General features: G+C 43.2%; 1 protein-coding gene across 1 annotated transcript in view; it reads right to left on the bottom strand.

The window, feature by feature from the left end:
• Positions 1 to 2,720: 2,720 nt before the first annotated feature.
• TSHZ3 (teashirt zinc finger homeobox 3) overlaps positions 2,721 to 19,506 on the bottom strand; it is a 206,181-nt gene continuing 189,395 nt past the window's right edge. Inside the window, exon 2 of the mRNA XM_067471139.1 lies at positions 2,721 to 6,059. Within this exon, the coding sequence (XP_067327240.1) occupies positions 2,857 to 6,059 (3,203 nt within the window). The 3' untranslated portion in view covers positions 2,721 to 2,856. The remainder of the gene's footprint in view (positions 6,060 to 19,506) is intronic.

A 19,506-nucleotide genomic window follows, 5' to 3' on the forward strand; every position in this document is an offset into this window, starting at 1 on the left:
ATAATGGAATTGTTAAAATAAATGGACATGGGCTATCAGTTTATTAATGCTATTAAAGCAATTTATGCTCAACAATCTGCAAGAATTATAATAAACGGACAATTATCAACAGAATTTAAAATAAATAAGGGGACTAGAGAGGGATGCCCTTTATCCCCATTGATTTTTATTTTGACACTAGAAATCTTATTAGAAAACATTAGGAAACAACCAAGATTTAAAAGGGCTGAGTGTAAAACAGAACAAATATAAGATGTGTGCGTTTGCAGACGACATGGATTGTATATTGGAAGACCCACTAGATCAGTGCGATAAATGGTGGAAGATAATAGAAACATTTCGAGAGGTGGCGGGCTTAAAAATTAATAAAGAAAAAACTAAATTTCTTACAAAAAATATGCCAAAAAAGAAAAAAAATGTGTTACTATTCCTGACATCATGAACTAATGAAGAATCCTCCTAGAATATCGAAATTGTCACTCTGGAAGCTCTAGTTTCTTGGTGCTATTTATATAGTGATAAGCATCCTTTCATATATAAATAACTAGCTGTCCCCTGCCACGCGTTGCTGTGGCTCAGTCTGTTGATCTGGAAAATAAAGTAATGAGAAAGTGTTGGTTTCTAATATATGTAATTTCTTTCTGATTGTGGGTCAACAGTATTTCTTGCTGTTTCTTTGTCAGTGTTGATGTAGAGATTGTCTAGTTTGCCTACTCGGGAACATGCAACATATAATTGTCCATCTTCAGGGGTCCCTTTCAAATCTATGAAACTATATCTGTGTGTGTGTGAATCATATCTATCTATATCTATGGCTGGATGGCTCTTTGTCAGGAGGACTTTGATTATGTTTTCTTGCCCTGGTGAAGGGAGTTGGACTGGATGGCCTTAAGTATTTTCTATTGGTCATGGGGGTTCTGTGTGTGAAGTTTGGCCCAATTCTGTCATTGGTGGGGTTCAGAACACTCTTTGATTGTAGGTGAACTATAAATCCCAGTAACTACAACCAGGCCTGTAGCGAGGGGGTAGTTTTAGGGGTTCAACCCCCCCACCCCGAAATGTTTCAGATTTTTTTTTAAAAAACCTTGTTTACTCATGAATTTTAACTGGTTAACCAAATCCCCATGCTGCTAAGTCTATGAGATGCAAAAAATTAAGAGTCCCTCCACAACTGCAAGCACTATCTCAGGCAAATATTGACAATTTATTCACACTGTCATTACTTGCAGCAATAGCCAATGTAGTGAAGCAGCCAAGTTGGGTGTGTGTGTGTGTTGAATGCTCTCATTAAGGAGGCCAGACTTGGTGGAGGTGGTTGACAGGGGTGGAGCTGCAGGCTATGGAAGGCTGCTCTGCCCCCTGCTGTGCTCTCGGCTTCAGCGTGAGCTAGGAGGCAGGTTTCAACCCCCCCCCCCCGAAATTTTCAACCCTCCCCGAAATTTTCAACCCCCCCCCCCCACTGAAATTGTCAACCCTCTGGCTACAGCCCTGACTACAACTCCCAATGTCAAGGTCTATTTCCCCCAAACTCCATCTGTGTTCATATTTGGACATATGGAATATTCGTGCCAAGTTTGGTCCAGCTCCATCCAGCTCCATGGTAGTGTCTGGATGTAGGTGAACTACAACTCCCAAACTCAAGGTGAATGCTCACCAAACCCTTCCAGTATTTTCTGTTGTTAATGGGAGCTCTGTGTGCCAAGTTTGGTTCAATTCCATCGTTGATGGAGTTCAGAATGCTCTTTGATTTCAGGTGAACTATAAATCCCAGCAACTACAACTCCCAAATGACAAAATCATAATTTTTTGATTGATGGTCACTCCTTGTGTTATGAGATGTTTTGTTGCCAAATTTGGTGTGATTTTGTTCAATGGTTCTTTTGTTTTTAAGGTACTCATTATGCACAGAGCATTTTATATAGAGAGAGATTACTAATTATTAGTATTATTAGTAATTAGTTTAGTTACCGTTCTTATGTTACATTTAATGTAAATTTTCCTGTAATATAGATATTGTGAATTGCAATTTACAGTTGTTGTCTGTGTTTGTTGCTATAGATATCTGTGCAAATTATACTTGCACAATGCTCAAGTGATGTCAGGCTGGTGGCCACGGTATGCAACATCCGAAGGGAAACCCACATGGTCAACATCCGTCTCAATCCTCTATGTGATTTTTCCTTCAAGACATTATGGAGGGAACCATTAGGAATACTTCAAAACATGATGGAGAAAACCAAACAAGTAATTGCACCAGCTGGTGACACTCTTTGTTTGAGCCCATTCTTCGAGTTGCCTAAAAATGTTCATCAATGGAAGAGAATATATATTTTTCTTTGAAAAAGGAAAACATGTCAATCTTTTCGAAAACCCAATTGATTCAAAAGTGCTTCAAAGTACTCAGAGGGCTAAAGATTTACAGGGTGAGAAGTACCGTCCAGCACACTTGAGTCACCATGAAAAAAGTGCGCCAGAATTCATTAATAAATGCTTAATTAAATGGTTTTTGTTAATGCATGCAGCTTGAGGCATCGGAGCGATGCACAGCAACTAAAACCCCAATTTACACAAAGTTCCAAACACTTACCACAGCGTTTTAACCTTCATATTTTTACCAGTAACAACAGCTGATTATGCACCTCTATTAAACACTGTACAGTTTTACAAAACGAGGAGAGAAAGAGGGAGAAAAAGAAGTCATTTAGGCCAGAGTGACACCCCAGAGTTAAAACCAAATTTATGTGCCAAGAACAGAAGGAAGGAAAAGAAAAGGTAGCTTTAAGGCAGGTTCTGACAGTTTTCCTCAAAGCCACGTACAGTTGTTGACGTTGTCTTTTGTGTGTCCAAAAGCAAACGCTACTGCTTCTCTAATTCACAAACGTACAGAAGGTGATCCTCGGGAGATTTCCCGTGTGTTTTACTGAGATGGAGCTTCACAGCATGCTTGCTTGCAAAAGTCCTGTTGCAAAGTTTGCATTGGTACGAGGTCCCTATTTCTTCCTCGGGCGAAGGCGCCAACAGTTTTTCGGAGGGCGACTTGGTTTGTGCTATCTGATTGTTTAACTGTTCGCTAGATAGTTTGGACAAGTCCCGTAGCCGGAAACCCAGGTGTGATTCAAGGTGACTGATATACGTCGAAGGAGTTCGAATTTGTGAAGCACAGTCATTACAAAAGAACACCGGGTGCCCAGTGTCCAAATTTTTAAGGAATTTGGTCCCCCCTGTCCTTCGGAGCTGGTATTTCACATTGGCCAACCAGTGACTAATGGTGGTCATCGAGAGCCCCGTAAACCTAGAAATGTGCATTCTCTCTTGTGGGCTCAAGTCCGACATGATGTATTTCCCTTCCGACGTCTGTCGCAAACTGGCCGCAAACTGGGCCTGCAGAATGAGCAAGTGTTGTGGGTTCCAGTTGGACTGGCGGCCCTTCCTTTTCTGAGCCGGGGTCGTCTCTTCTGGCTCCTCCATTGTCGCACCGTCAATGTCAGACTTCTCAGAGATACTGGAAGGTGTGGAAGATTTTGATGTGTGACTTTCTGTCAGGTTCTTCAGCATATCAGAGATATCTGACAAGGCATTCTCGCGTAGCGGCGAGTTTGACATGAATGACACAACCGCAGATGTCTTTGCCGTTGTCACTGTAGATGAAGAAGATGCCGAAGATGCCGATGTGGATGACAAAAGCACTGAACCCAAAGAGCAGCTTTTGTCACTCTTGCCTTTCGTCAAATCTATGGGCTGGTCATTGTTGACATGATAAAAATAACGGTCTAAGTGGTCTGGCTTTTTGGACTGCAAAGGTGGGGTGGCCACGGCCGCCTTTTCTGCCAAGCTGTTGCTCATTTTGAAAAGCATGCTCATTGGGTCCAGGGCAGGCAGAGAGGGCTTGGCTGCCTTCCCAAGATGAATATTCATGACAGACTGTAATGCACTTAATGGGTTTACAAATGGCTGTTCTGGAGGGTGGTCCGTGATAATAGCCGTGCTGCTACTCAAGGTACTTGGGATAGCCTTGACCAGATCCTTGCCATTTTCCATCGGCTCCCCGTTTGGGCTCTCCTTGCAGTTCTCTCTCTGAGAAAGTGGGCTGTTCTCTTGGCTCTTGAACCCAACGTCATTCGAGGTGTCCATCTTGAGGGGTTCACTGACTTCACTGCTGCACGGCGAAGGCGTCGCTCTCTTCATTGGGGAAAGCTTCCCTCCTTCAGGCTCCTTCATTTTCTCTTCCACTTTGGCCACCTTCTCGGTGACTTTCTTCACCAGCTCTTCCATGGCATGGAAGTTGGTTTTGGGCACAGGGGATGTTTGGCTGCTTGGGGGCGAAATGAGTGGCTGGCTTTTGGTTGGAGAAACCATTTCGGCATTTCCATACATAGCTTTTAAGGGAGTACTTTTCCCTGACGAGCCTAAGGACAGCTTCATCATATTCGGAAGTTGATAAGCTGCATGGATACTGGGATAGCCACCCCAACTTGGTGTGCCATTCTGGGCTTTGTTGATAGCGGACGTGACTGTGTTTTCTAAAGACTTCAAAATATCCAGCCCTCCTTTTGGACTCTCCTCCAGGTCATTTTCAGTCAAATAATGATATTTGGAAGAGATGTCATATTTTTCTTCCTCATCGCCCAGTTTTTCCTTATCTTTCATCTTCTCATCCAGAGATATTTTCTCCTTATCAACTTCCTTCTTGATTTCCATGTTCAACTTGGGGGAAATGCTGGATGGAGTGTTGGAAGGAGATGTGAAGGTTGTGGCTGCAAGAGGCACAGACTGCACTTTCTCATCAAGCAACGCGGTGATGGTCGGCGTGACGGGGGCTTCTATGATGGGCTTCCCTTTCTTCATGGCCGAGTTAGTGACTTTAATAAAATGTCCGGTCACCATCATATGGGCCGTGAGTTCCTGCAAAGTGTCATGGGAACTCCCACATTCCATGCACTTGAGAATCTGAGATTTCCTCGCTTCAAAATGCCAAGCATAACTGGCACCATTTTGGTGTCCATAACGATTATTGGGCGTGATGTACGGGTTGGAATTCTTTTGAAGCGCATCGTTGGCGTCGGAGATCGTTGCTTTGGGCGTCCCACCGGTGGAGTCTGGAGAACTCGGAAGCTCTAGCTCCAGTGAGGTTTTCTTTCTAGTAGCTGGGATAATTTTTGCTGCTACGGGGGTTACGGGTTCCTTCAGAGGCACTTTTTGGTAATGTTTTGTTTTGATCATATGAACACTCAAGTCTTGAAGCGATTCAAACGAATGCCCGCAGTACATACACTTCAGTACTTTCTGGGCGTCTTCTTTCCCTTCCATTTCGAGCAGAGAACGTTTACGGGGCTTGGACCATCTTTTAGGGTTATTGTTATCCGTTTCGTGGTTGTCATCCCGATAATGTCCCGTTTCATTCATGTGCACGGTTAATTCTACTAAAGTATCGTAGGCAGCACTGCAGTCTTTACAGCGGAATTTACTGGCCCCGGTAAATATAGAGCCGTAAAGCTTGCTGCTTTGTCTGTACAATTGAACTGTGCTAAAAAGGCTGGGCTCGGGGAGGATTCGGTTCTGCGAAACTTGCTGCAGCGTTTTCGCCATGGCCGTCTGGTGCCAATCGAAGCTGCCGCTTCCGCAGCTGCTGCTGCTACTACTGCTGCTACTGCTGCTCCCGTTGGTCTTCTCGGAGGTCGGCTGGTGGAGATTCAAGTTCAGATTGGACCAGTACGAGTTGGAGAGGAAGTTGTTATAGACGGCTTTCATTTGTTCCAGGCTGTCCGACACAACGGACTCGTCCAGCTGTATCGAAACCTCTTTAGTCTCCTCCTCGTTTTTGATGGAGCCGCTCTCAAAGTCAGCCATCCGGTCACTCGTCTCGCTGATATGTGACTCACTGTCCATTTCGTGGCTGGAGAACTCCGCAGCCGGAGAGTTCTGATAGCTCTGGCAGTTCTTGCTAAAGTCCTTCTCCGGACAGGCGTACTTTGCCGAAGGTTCTCCATCAACCGCGTTCTCATCGGGTTCTAGGTCATCCTCCACCATTGCAGCCTCCTTTAGGTCATCCGGAACATAAGCTGTCAAGATGGAGAAAAAAGGAAACAAAAAGAAAAAAAATCAGAGTTAGTAAAGATTGGCCTTGCTTTATATTAGCAGCTGGCATGTTCCCGTCAAAGAAATACATTTATTTATTAAAACTAAATAGTTAAAATTTAGCATTTCTTCCAAGTTAAGCGGAAGAAGAGGGGGGAAAATCTGCTCTTCAAACATAATTTGCCACCTTATTCTTCTCAAGGGGCAACAGCTTGAAATTAAAACTAAATTTGAAATTAATGAAGCACATTCTGGAGGTGGCATTCATTTCTAAAGTAATAAATTACTTGTATCAACCTCAGAGACAGCAGTTCCTGTCTGTCAATTAATATGTCTTATGCTTCTCCTACCCCTAATGTATTTCTTAACAGACAGATTCACAATTTAAATTAAGCCAGATATTTTTTTTTACTCATTACATTTTTGAGAACCAATCTTTAATAAAACATAAAAACATCAATAAAGAATCCCACAAAGCAACAACAAGAAAGTACCTCCTCAATTATAGGAAAATTAAAAGCTTGTATTTGCATATTGGGGAAGCTTAGAACAGCGGGTAGGACACTGAGGAAAAGCTCATTCCCAGAGGTTATGCTTTATGGGTTCCGAAAGGGGGTACTTCTGAAAGTTTGCACATTCTGTGGACATGGAAAGATATCCCATAGGACACAGTAGGGATAGAGAGCTCCCCAGATAACTTTAGCCTCCAGCTATGACCCAAGATCTAGTCCCATGATAGCGAACCTATGACACGTGTGTCAGCACTGACACGCGTAGCCATTTTCGATGACACACAGCCGCATGCAGCCGCATACAGAGAAAATGGGGCCGCTTCCCAAGAAGGACATTTCATCCTCGGCTCCTACACTAGCATTTTTCTATAATGCCGAGATATATGGCATTATAGAAAAAGCAGGTAACTTAAATAATTAGTTTTTGGTTTATTAAATACAGTTATATATTACAATAATATATTTTTGTTTTGTTGTTGTTCATTCGTTCAGTCGCCTCCAACTCTTCATGACCTCATGGACCAGCCCACGCCAGAGCTCCCTGTCGGCTGTCACCACCCCCAGCTCCTTCAAGGTCAGTCCAGCCCCTTCCAGGATGCCATCCATCCATCTTGCCCTTGGTCTGCCCCTCTTCCTTTTGCCTTCCACTTTCCCCAGCATCATTTCCTTCTCTAGGCTTTGCTGTCTCCTCAGGATGTGGCCAAAGGACTTCAGCTTTGTCTCTAGTCTCCTTCCCTCCAGTGAGCAGTCAGGCTTTCTTTCCTGGAGGATGGACTGGTTGGATCTTCTCGCAGTCCAAGGCACTCTCAGCACTTTCCTCCAACACCACAGCTCAAAAGCATCTCTCTTCCTTCGCTCAGCCTTCCCTAAGTTTAATATTTTTAATATTTTTGTTATTAAACTATAAATATCATGAAATTATGGGTTTTTTCCCTAAGTTTAATATTTTTAATATTTTTGTTATTAAACTATAAATATCATGAAATTATGGTTTTTTCTCGAAGTGACACCCCACTCGAGTTATGCTCAGTTTTTTGGCAAGTATTGACACACCAAACTCAAAAGGTTGCCCATCCTTGATCTAGTCCTTGCACTTTACTACTGGTCCCCTACCCATAGATATAGTGCTCTGCCTCATATTGACCTCTATTCCTATCTTTGTCATCTGGCTTTTGCACTATATCCAGCAGCCTGTCCTTGCAACTGAGTTGCACCAGCCCAGAAACCCAGACAGAATGCTTGCCATAGATGCAGGCGAAACGTCAGGAGAGAATGCCTCTAGATCATGGCCATACAGCCCGAAAAAACCTACAACAACCCAGCCCAGAAACTGTTTGCTAGGCTTGTTTGATTTAAAAAAAGTATTACTTTACAAGTTTCTTTAAGTATACTACATATATTTAACCAAGTAACTTCTCCTGGCGTTCCAAGTCCCCCAAATTTCACAGAAAACAATGTTCGAAACTTTTCAAAACTTTTCAAAACTTCCGAGACTTCCGAATCCTTCCTTAATGGTTTGAAAGTGTTATTTCCTCTTTCATTGGGTGGTCTTTACTTTGAAAGTAGTTGTTCTACTCCAGAAAGGGGGGGGGAGCAAAGGGAGGAAATTTGTTTTTAAACTCGGCCCAGGCTCCAGCTCAGAATGCGGGGAAAAGCTGGATCATTTCCGACTCACTTCCTGCTTCGTGACAGAAATGGCGGAAAAAGCTTTGGAAGGGCAAAGGGACGTCCGGTATCCTTAAAAACTTCGAAATCACTTCAAAAAAAAAAAAACCCAAATCTTTCCGAATTTAATCCAAATTACGAAGATTCGGACCGAACCTAACCATGCCTACTGTTTACTATATCAGGCTATTGGTTGTTTGCTCGATGGTTGTTTTTATACTTTCTTATGATGTTGTCTATTTTATATTGTTTTATGATGCTGTTTTATCAATTTTATTGTGTTATATTTTAACTATGTTGATCGGGCTTGACTCCGTGTAAGCCACCCTGAGTCCCTTCCGGTAGATGGAGGCTGGGTACAAAAATACAGTTTATTTATTTATTTACAATATTTATAGCCCGCCTTTCTCAGCCTTACGGTGACTCAAGGCAAGTTATAAGTTGGCACAATTCGATGCCACACATCCATAAAAGTGCAATTAAAAACCATCAACAAACAAATATAAAAACATATATAAAAAGCATTAAAACATCTAATCATTGGTGTCATTTTGTTAAAAGCGTTTCCATAACATTGTCTAACCATTCCATGTTCATCAATTCATAGTTCCATGTTATCTATTCCGCTGCATTCTCAAAAGCTTGCTCAAAGAGCCAAGTTTTTACCTTTTTTTCAGAAAGTCAGGGGGGAGAGGGATGATCTAATATCCCTGGGGAGATTCCATAGCTGGGGGGGGCACCACTGAGAAGGCCCTGTCCCTCGTCCCTGCCAGTTGTGCTTGCGAGGCCAGCAGGATCGAGAGCAGGGCCTCCCCAGACAATCTTAAGCTCCTAGATGGTTCATAGGAGGAGATACATTTGGACAGGTAAGCTGGGATAGAACCATTTATGGCAACAGTTTTCAACCTGGGGGTCGTGACCCCCAGGGGGGTCATTGGGCCATTTTCGGGGGGTCGCGAAGCTGCCTTGGTCGGCCCCGCCCCTGCCAAAATGGCTGCCGACCCCTGCCATTTGTGCAAGGGAGGGCTGCCCGCTCCCCGCGCCTTTCTGAATGTGGTAGGGCATGGGGAGGGGCAGAGGGCTGCCCTCATGGCCTTGCCATGAGCGCAGCCTTTCTGCCTGCCCCCTGCGCCTTTTCAAGTTCAGAAGGGATGGGGGGCAGGGCGAAGGGCTGCACTCACAGCCTTGCCATGAGTGCAGCCTTTCTTCTCGCCCCCTGCGCTTTTCTGAGGTTTGTTTTCCCCAGTCTCCACCAGTGTTCACATTGGGGCATATTGAGTATCCATGTGAAGTTTGGTCCAGATCCATCATTGTTTGAGTCTGCAATGCTCTCTGGATGCAGGTGAACTACAACTCCAAAACTCAAGGTCAGTGCTCACCAAACCCTTCCAGTTTTTTCTCTCATTGTTCGTGGGAGTTCTGTGTGCCAAGTTTGGTCCAATTCCATCATTGGTGGCGTTCAAAATGCTCTTTGATTGTAGGTGAACTATAATCCCAGCAACTACAACTCCCAAATGACATAATCAATAATCCCTCCAATCCCACCAGTGTTCAAATTTGGGCATATTGCGTAAGGTAGGGTAAAAGTTTTCCCCTGACATTAAGTCCAGTTGTGTCCAACTCTGGGAGTTGGGGCTCAATTTCTAGGCCAAAGACACCTCCAAGGTCATGTAGCTGACATGACAGAATGTTGGGTATTTGTGCCAAATTTGGTCCAATGAATGAAAATACATCCTGCATTTCAGATATTTACATTATGATTCATAACAGTAACACAATTACAATCAGGAAGTAGCAATAATAATAATTTTATGGTTGGGGGTCACCACAACGTGAGGCACTGTATTAAGGGGTCGCAGCAGTAGGAAGGTTGAGAACCACTGATTTAGGGCGTTGTTGTTGTTGTTGTTTATCTCAATATGAGCTCTCCCCAATTACCAAAGGGGATAACGTACAGTACCGTGAAGATAGAATGGTTGTAGATCCCTCAACCAGTGTGGTGGTTGCTCCACCATGGATTCAATCTCCCACCCTTTCTATCTTTTCAATGCTTGCTAATGACTCTATTGTGAGGTCTTCTTTTTAAAGTAGAATCAACACAGGCGAAGCCAACCATTGTTCAATTTTCTTGTGGCCACATATTTTTGCAAAGTGTGTCCCATGTGCACTTTTCGTGATGTCTCATGTGATTGTTATCCACATGTTCAATAGCAAATCAATCTTGATGGCCTGCAAAGATGATTTGGACCTATTGCCAGAAACAAATTAGGGATGCCATCATCATCATCATCTTCGACATTGGATAGAATCCTGCTAAGGAGTTAAGGATATATAAGCATAGTAGTTGTAGTCCTAATCGGTAACTCCTGATCCATTTGTCACATGAAGCAGCTGCTGCTTCAATCAATGGAGGCTCTGTTCAATTGTCACTTATGAAACAGCTTCTCTTATGAGTGATTCTAGTTGCAACAACAAGAAGTTGGATTTTTCTGTTGCAATTCCTCCTTGCACAAGAGGGATCACTATCACAAGGGGTGAACTACTTCCCCAGGAAAAGCAAAACAGAGCTCCATCATTGCCAGATGCTGCAAAAAAATTAAAAAATACAAAAATTAAAAAGAGATTACCAAAAGAAATCAAACCAGTTGAAAATCTTTTTTAAAAGATCTCATATGCAGAGAGATAGCCATTAGAAAAATCCATCACATTACACAAAGGCCATCATAGAATCATCATAGAATGGGATTGCGACATCGACGATCCATACTTTGTTTTTTTAACATGATCGTGAGGTCAGGAGTGTTGTGCTCCAAAACTCTGTCTGTCTGAATCCAGAAGTCCCAGAACAGTTTGACGTGTTCATTTTCTGTAACTTTTTCCGGCGTGATCCCACCAGTTCTTTGTCGCGGGCAGATGGTCTTTGTGGCACAAGTTCCATTGAATCATTGGAGCAACGGTGTTGTGCCTCTGCTTGGAGTCTGTTTGCGTGATCTTGCAGCAGCTGAGGATGGGATCTATTGTTTCATCTGCTTCCTTGCAGAGTCTACACTTGGGATCTGTCGTTGACTTTCCAATTCTGGCTTGGATGGCATTGGTTCTGATGGCTTGTTCTTGGGCTGCCAGAATCAGGCCCTCCTTTGTCTCCTTTTTCAGAGTCCCATTTGTGAGTCACAGCCATGTTTTTATTTGTCAATTTGTCTTTCCTTTGTCCATTTGGCTCTCAATTCTTCCCAAGAACTGTCCATGGAGAGCCTTCTTTTGCCAGTTTTCTCTTCTGCTCTGGATTGTATTTTTACAGTATTCACTGATTGTCTTTTGCTCTTGAAGCAGATGATGATGATGATGATGATGATGATGATGATGATGATGATGATTATTATTATTAGGAAATTGGAGCCCTCGGTGGTGCAGTGGGTTCAACCCCTGTGCCGGCAGGCCTGAAGACCAACAGGTCGCAGGTTCGAATCCGTGGAGAGGCGGATGAGCTCCCTCTAGCAGCTCCAGCTCCTCATGCGGGGACATGAGAGAAGCCTCCCACAAGGATGGTAAAACATCAAATCATCCGGGTGTCCCCTGGGTAACGTCCTTGCAGACGGCCAATTCTCTCACACCAGAAGCGACTTGCAATTTCTCAAGTCGCTCCTGACACGACAAAAAAAAAAAATAGGAAATTTGGAGACAGAAGGAAAATTTATCTGGAGGGGCAGAATTCTTATTGTGGGGAAAATTACCTTATTGTGTAAGCCCAGCAAAACTATACACCTGACCCTTTATGAAGCTAGGTAGCAAAGAGGGAGGGAGAAAGAAATGGCAAAAAAGGGACAAGGGCAAGGGATCGTAGATTAAACCACAATTTACAACTCTAGCCAGGGAGAAGGCATTTTCTTAAAAAACTGGACTTCCAGGGTCAGTTTAAGTCGTATTTGAATCTTACCAATTAATCTCTAGCTAGGAAAAAAAAAGTTGAGGCAGGGGAAGAACATGAATCAATATGGAAATATTATCCCAACAGAGGTTTAACATCTCTGTTACTCATGCTGCAAAATGACCAATTACTATCGCAAAACCTTCTTGACATACAGCAAGAAAGAAAGAAAGAAAGAAAAAGGCCAGGATGAGAAGAGCAATGTCAAGATCAGTAAAAAAATAATAAAATTGGTATGCTGCCCTTATTCTTCCAGGATAAATATATACAAGATCCTCCAGTGGACATTACAAATGTCAAAGTGTTTGCTCTTTAGACTACTTTGTCAATATTTATTCACCATAAACTACGGGGTCCCCAACAGAGATCTTCTGCTCTTCTCTACTGTTGTGTACTGTATTTTGCTTAAAGCAACAGAAATGGTGGTGAACCTGAAGCAGTATTTTTCAAACCATCACATAAATGTCAGCCTGAAATTACTATCTAAGGTGTGCCTTCGCCCTGATGTTGGGTTCTCCTTCTTCTTCTTGGGAACCCCTCCTTTTTTCATTCTGTGCCTCAAACATTTACCCAGCAGTTATATTTCTCCTCCAGCTTTCCGTCAATAAACACATGACTCTCCTCCATCACAATAAACTAATGAGATGGGTCAACTTGAGAGAGTGTCAATGGCCTAAGGTTGTCTGGTGACTTTCACTGGGGTCTAGAACAATGTTTCTCAACCTGGGTGTCGGGATCCCTGTGGGGGTGGCGAGGGGCATGTTACAGGGGTCGCCAAAGACCATCAGAAAACACAGTATTTTCTGTATTGTCGAAGGCTTTCATGGCCGGAATCACTGGGTTGTTGTAGGTTTTTTCAGGCTGTATGGCCATGGTCTAGAGGCATTCCCGCCTGACGTTTCGCCTGCATCTATGGCAAGCATCCTCAGAGGTTGTGAGGTCTTTTGGAACTAGGAAAATGGGTTTATATATCTGTGGAATGACCAGGGTGAGACAAAGGACTCTTGTCTGCTGGAGCTAGGTGGGAATGTTTCAACTGACCACCTTGATTAGCATATGACCTGACAGTGCCTGGGGGAAACCTTTGTTGAGAGGTGATTAGATGCCCTTGTTTCTTTCCTCTCTGTTGTTGTGCTGTTGTAATTTTAGAGTTTTTTTAATACTGGTAGCCAGATTTTGTTCATTTTCATGGTTTCCTCCTTTCAGGTGAAATTGTCCACATGCTTCTTGTGGATTTCAATGGCTTCTCTGTGTAGTCTGACATGGTGGTTGTGAGAGTGGTCCAGCATTTCTGTGTTCTCAAATAATATGCTGTGTCCAGGTTGGTTCACCAGGTGCTCTGCTCTGGCTGACTTCTCTGGTTGACGTTGTTTGCAGTGCCTTTCAGGTTCCTTTATCCATGTTTGGGCAATGCTTCTGCGTTTGGTGGTCCCTCTATAGACTTGTCCACAGCTGCATGGTCCACAATGGTAGACTCCTGCAGAAGTGAGAGGATCCCTCTTGTCCTTTGCTGAACGGAGCATTGGTTGGATTTTCTTGGTGGGTCTGTAGATAGTTTGTATGTTGTGTTTCCTCATCCGCTTCCCTCTGCGGTCAGTGGTTCCCTTGATGTATGGCAGGAACACTTTTCCTCCTTCGTTTTTACTCTCGTGGCTTCTTCTTGGTTGTCTTGCAGCTCTTCTGATGCCTGAGGTGGAGTATCCATTGGCCTGGAGAGCCCAATTGAGGTGGTTCAGTTCATCTTGGAGGAGGTGGGCTTCGCAGATTCCTTTTGCATGATCTGCCAAGGCTTTAATCGTGCTTCTTTTTTGACTTGGGTGATGGTTGGAGTTTTTGTGTAGATATCTAGCTGTGTGTGTGGGTTTTCTGTAAACGGTGTTCCCCTGTGTTTGGGTGTTGTTCTTTATTTACAGTTATAATTTTAGAGTTTTTTTAATACTGGTCGCCAGATTTTGTTCAGACTAGAAATAGGAAGACTTCCCATTCTTTGCTCCTGGAATTACTGCCTAAAGAGGGCTAGAAAGAACCCTTCCACACAGCAAAATAAGATATCTGCAATGTGCATAGGGTGTCTGCGCCCCACACCACTGGAGAAATTACACTGCTTAGCCAGTATTGTACCACCTGACATCTGCCGGGAAGTAGCAGCCAATAGTGAAAGGATCAAGGCAGTGACATCTCCAGCTCATCTCCTGTTTGGGTATCAGCCAGCACGTCAACGACTAAAATCAAGACATAGTTTCCTTAGATCTACAGAGACACTCGCTGGAACACCCCAGCAAGCGAGAGTCCAAAAGTGGCAGGCCCAAACCCAGCACCTCAATTCATGGGTGATACCAGATGAGGGACTCCCCCCTGGGCACTCAGAAGACTGGGCGACTTGGAAGGCGCTGAACAGACTGCGCTCTGGCACCATGAGATGCAGAGCCAACCTTAAGAAATGGGGCTACAGGGTGGAATCCTCGGCATGCGAGTGCGGAGAAGAACAAACCACTGACCACCTGCTGCAATGCAACCTGAGTTCTGCCACATGATGCACAAGGGAGGACCTTCTTGCGGCAACCCCAGAGGCACTCCAAGTGGCCAGATACTGGTCAAAGGACATTTAACCAAATACCAAATTTGCAAAATCTGTGTTTTTTTTCCCTTCCTTTTCCTTTTTAATCTCTGTGTTTGTTTTGCTCTGTTACAATTGTAATACAATGGTTGCTGATGACACGATAAATAAATAAAATAAATGTGCTTAGGAATTTTTTATTGATTTTTTTTTTAAAAAAACTATAGTCCGGCCCTCCATCGGTCTGAGGGACAGTGAACTGGGCCCCGGTTTAAAAAGTTTGAGGACCCCTGCTCTAGAACACTGTGGGATATTTAAATACTGGGAGAAAACTTTGGAATCCATTGATCTCTTATTCTTCCCTATTTCTAACTAGGGAATGAATGCCTAGGTGGGGAAATGTCAGTGGAGGCCAGTTATAACTTTGCAGAATGGCCCTCAACTTATCCATGGGTCACATCACAATCCATAATTTCAGCCCCAAGACCGGCCCTCCATTTATACATGAGACAGACTGATACTTGAGTATACATAGTATAACCATATTCATAGAACATAGAATGTAGAACTGTTCAAAGCCAACATCTTGGCTTCCTTTCCCAAATTTGACAGAGATGCATACAAACATTTTAAGTACTCTTTAAAAACATTTTCTGTGCTTAAAAAGTTTCCAGGGCTATGTGAGTTTGTGCCAAGCTCCACAAGCGATTACTTATTGATTTAGTGACTGAAACCTTGGACACGCTGCTTGGATTTCAAATCAAATTGAAGATTTTGCACTCGGCCATCAATTTGCACTAGCGACCAAGATCTGGCCCAGAAGAGAACTCTGTATAGGTTAACTGATTAGAGTGGGAGGAATGATGTTGTGCATCACACCTTTTTTCATTTAAAAAAAGGGGTATTTGGGGGTTTTGTAGGAGCTCCTATCTCAGGAAAATATGGCAAGTTAGGAACGGTCTCCGTGCAGAACCTTGTTTTTATAATTCAGCATTCGTGTACATCAAACTAGAGTTTCTAAGTATCTTCCAAACTGAGAGGAAACTAATAATCATCATCATCATCATCATCATCATCATCATCATCATCATCATCATTGCAGCCCAGGAGAAAGCCATCAGAACAAATGCCATTAAAGCCAGGATTGAAAAATCAGCTGATGACCCAAAATGCAGACGTGCAAGGAAGCTGAGGAAACCATGGATCATCTCCTCAGCTGCTGCAAGAAAATTGCACAAACAGACTACAAACAGAGGCACAACTCTGTGGCCCAGAGGATTCACTGGAACTTATGTCACAAGGACCACCTGCCAGGAGGAAAGAATTGGTTGGATCATCAACCTGCAAAGGTAGAGGAAAATGAACATGCAAAAATACTGTGGGTCATCAGCTGATATCATTATTATTATTATTATTATTATTATTATTATTATTATTTGAAACACACAAAGGTGAGTCCACAGCAGACAAGATCACCCTGCTGGCTGTTGAATTGGACCACACGTTGGACACTTCCCAAGTGTCTAGGATTATTATTATTATTATTATTATTATTATTATTATTATTATTATTATTATTATTATTATAAACACAACAAGATGAGTCCACAGCAGACAAGATCACCCTGCTGGCTGTTATATTGGATCACAAGTCGGACCCTTCCCAAGTGTCTAGGACTGTGTGATGTATCGGTGAATAATGCCTGCAGATCCCAGTAAGGTGGCCTTTTGCAGCTGGCAGATGGGAATTTTGTCAGCGCCAATTGTGTTTAAGTGCAGGCCAAGGTCTTGAGGCACTGGGCCACTGGGACCACCTTTACTGGCTTGTGCCAGAGTCTTTGCAGTTACCATTATTATAACTATTGTTGTTGTTATTATGATGATGATGATTATTATTATTATTAATAATAATAATAATATAAGCCAGAATCGGCTAAAACAGGGATAGCAGAGAGTTTTGGTGCACCTGTGAGGTCCTAATCCATACTGAAATTCCCACATTTGGTACCTGAATTGGAAGACAAAACTTCCATTGGCATTATACCAGTGTTTCTCAACCTGGGGGTTGGGACCCCTGAAGGGGTCGCGAGGGGGTGTCAGAGGCGTCACCAAAGACCACCAGAAAATACAGTATTTTCTGTTGGTCATGGGGTTTCTGTGTGGGAAATTTGGCCCAATTCTACCATTTGTGGTGTTCAGAATGCTCTTTGATTATAGGTGAATTATAAATCGCAGCAACCACAGCACCCAAATGTCAAGGCCTATTTTCCCCTCAAACTCCACCAATGTTCACATTTGGGTATATTAAGTATCCATACCAAGTTTGGTCCAGATCCATGACTGTTTGAGTCCATGGTGCTCTCTGGATGTAGGTGAACTAGAACTCCAAAACTCAAGGTCACTCCCCCCCTCCCCCCCCCCCCCCGCAAACCCTTCCAGTATTTTCTGTTGGTCATGGGAATTCTGTGTGCCAAGTTTGGTTCAATTCTATTGTTGGTGGAGTTCAGAATACTCTTTGATTGTAGGTGAACTATAAATCCTGCCAACTACAACTATCAATCCCTCCCCGCTCTCAACCCCACCAGTATTCAAATTTGGGCATATCAGGAATTTGTGCCAAATTTGGTCTAGTGAATGAAAATGCATCCTGCAAATCTGATATTTACATTGCAATTCATAACAGTAGCAAAGTTGCAGCAATGAAGTAGCAATGAAAATAATTTTATGGTTGGGGGTCACCACAACATGAGAAACTGTATTGAGGGGTCACAGCTTTAGGAAGGTTGAGAACCACTGTATTATACATAGTTGCCTGAACAATGTCCTGTCCACTTTAGTCCTCCTAAGCTAGCTTCCTTGTTGACCTCCATATGCCAGTTTGCTACCTAGCAGATGAGCCTGAGTCTCATCATCTGAGAGGCCCACCTCCGTGTTCATGCCATGGAGCGAGATGGACGCTTGATCACTTTTGTCAGCTTCCTGTGTATCTGTTCTGCAGATGTTAAGGAATTATGTGATTTTTCAAGGCCTCGGCTTCAACTGGGAAACGAGTTAATTTGCAATGACAAACATGCCACCAAATGTGGTTTACAAGCCGATGCCAGGAATACCAAATGCCATCACTTCCTGTTTAATGCCAGCCTTCAAGGAGCATCTTTTAATCCCTTCTGAAGAACGCAGGCCATTGAAGGGAATGGAGACGAGATGTGCAGCCAACTTGAAGATGTCAGCAAGCTCCGGCATCAAAGCCCTCAATATGGCTCTAACAGCTCTTAATTATTATAATTCTTCGAAGAGCAAACAGATGTTCGGAGGAAACTTTAGTGTTCTTTTCCTTCCACACAATCAAATGTGGAAATCAAACCATTTCACATCTAAGAATGTTTTTGCTCCTAAGATTGTCTCCCTGCTGTTGGGTTTGGAACAGAGGAGATCAAATGTGGAAGAGAATGTCAAAGCAGGGAAAATCTAGACCTGGAAGGAACATGTTTCCTACAAACTCCAGAACTCACTGACCAACTGCCCCGTAATTGGGCTGTTGTAGGTTTTTCGGGCTCAGAGGTTGGGAGGTCTGAGGATACTTGCCATAGATGCAGGCAAAATGTCAGGAGAGAATGCTTCTAGAACATGACCATATAGCCCCAAAAACCTACAACAACCCAGTGATTCCAGCCATGAAAGCCTTCAACATAGAATCATAGAGTTGGAAGAGACCTCCTGGGCCATCCAGTCCAACCCCATTCTGCCAAGAAGCAGGAATATTGCATTCAAATCACCCCTGACAGATGGCCATCCAGCCTCTGGTTAAAAGCTTCCAAAGCAGGAGCCTCCACCACACTCCGGGGCAGAGAGTTCCACTGCTGAACGGCTCTCACAGTCAGGAAGTTCTTCCTCATGACCCAGAATTGGACACAATATTCCAGGTGTGGTCTAACCAAGGCAGAATAGAGCATGGGGAGCATGACTTCCCTAGATCTAGACACTGCTCCTATTGATGCAGGCCAAAATCCCACTGGCTTTTTTTTGCCTCCACATAGAATCATAGAATCATAGAATCATAGAATCAAAGAGTTGGAAGAGACCTCATGGGCCATCCAGTCCAACCCCATTCTGCCAAGAAGCAGGAATATTGCATTCAAATCACCCCTGACAAATGGCCATCCAGCCTCTGCTTAAAAGCCTCCAAAGAAGGAGCCTCCACCACACTCTGGGGCAGAGAGTTCCACTGCTGAACGGCTCTCACAGTCAGAAAGTTCACATTGTTGGCTCTGGACACATTCCAGCTTGTCAATATCTCTCCTGAATTGCATCATTTCTTATTTCAAACTGCATCATTTCTTATTTCAAACTAATCCATCTGGGACTTATAGAAGTCATAGTCCAACCCCAGCTAGAAGTCCATATATTATTCATCTATATAAATAAAAATGTAATGTTCGTTTGTGGGATTAACATAATTCAAAAACAACTGGGAGAATTGACCCCAAATTTGGACACAAGACACTTCTCAGGTCAAGAAGTGACCATCACTCATAAAAAAAAACACTGAAAAACACAGTGAAAGAGACTTGAAAAGCAAAAAAAACACACTAAATATTAATATTAATATTAATAGAAGAAGGAGAAGGAGGAAAAAGAAGAAGAAAAAGAAGAAGAGGAAGAAATTCAGCATTGCAAAGCTAGGCTACTCTTCCTAAGCATGTGCAGAGGGTCATAGAAATATACTAATAATATTAATAATAGGGCTGGGCAACCACGGAAAAAATTTGTTT

Source organism: Anolis sagrei, chromosome 8 (genome assembly GCF_037176765.1).
Source record: "Anolis sagrei isolate rAnoSag1 chromosome 8, rAnoSag1.mat, whole genome shotgun sequence".
In the NCBI taxonomy this organism is placed as follows: domain Eukaryota; kingdom Metazoa; phylum Chordata; class Lepidosauria; order Squamata; family Dactyloidae; genus Anolis; species Anolis sagrei.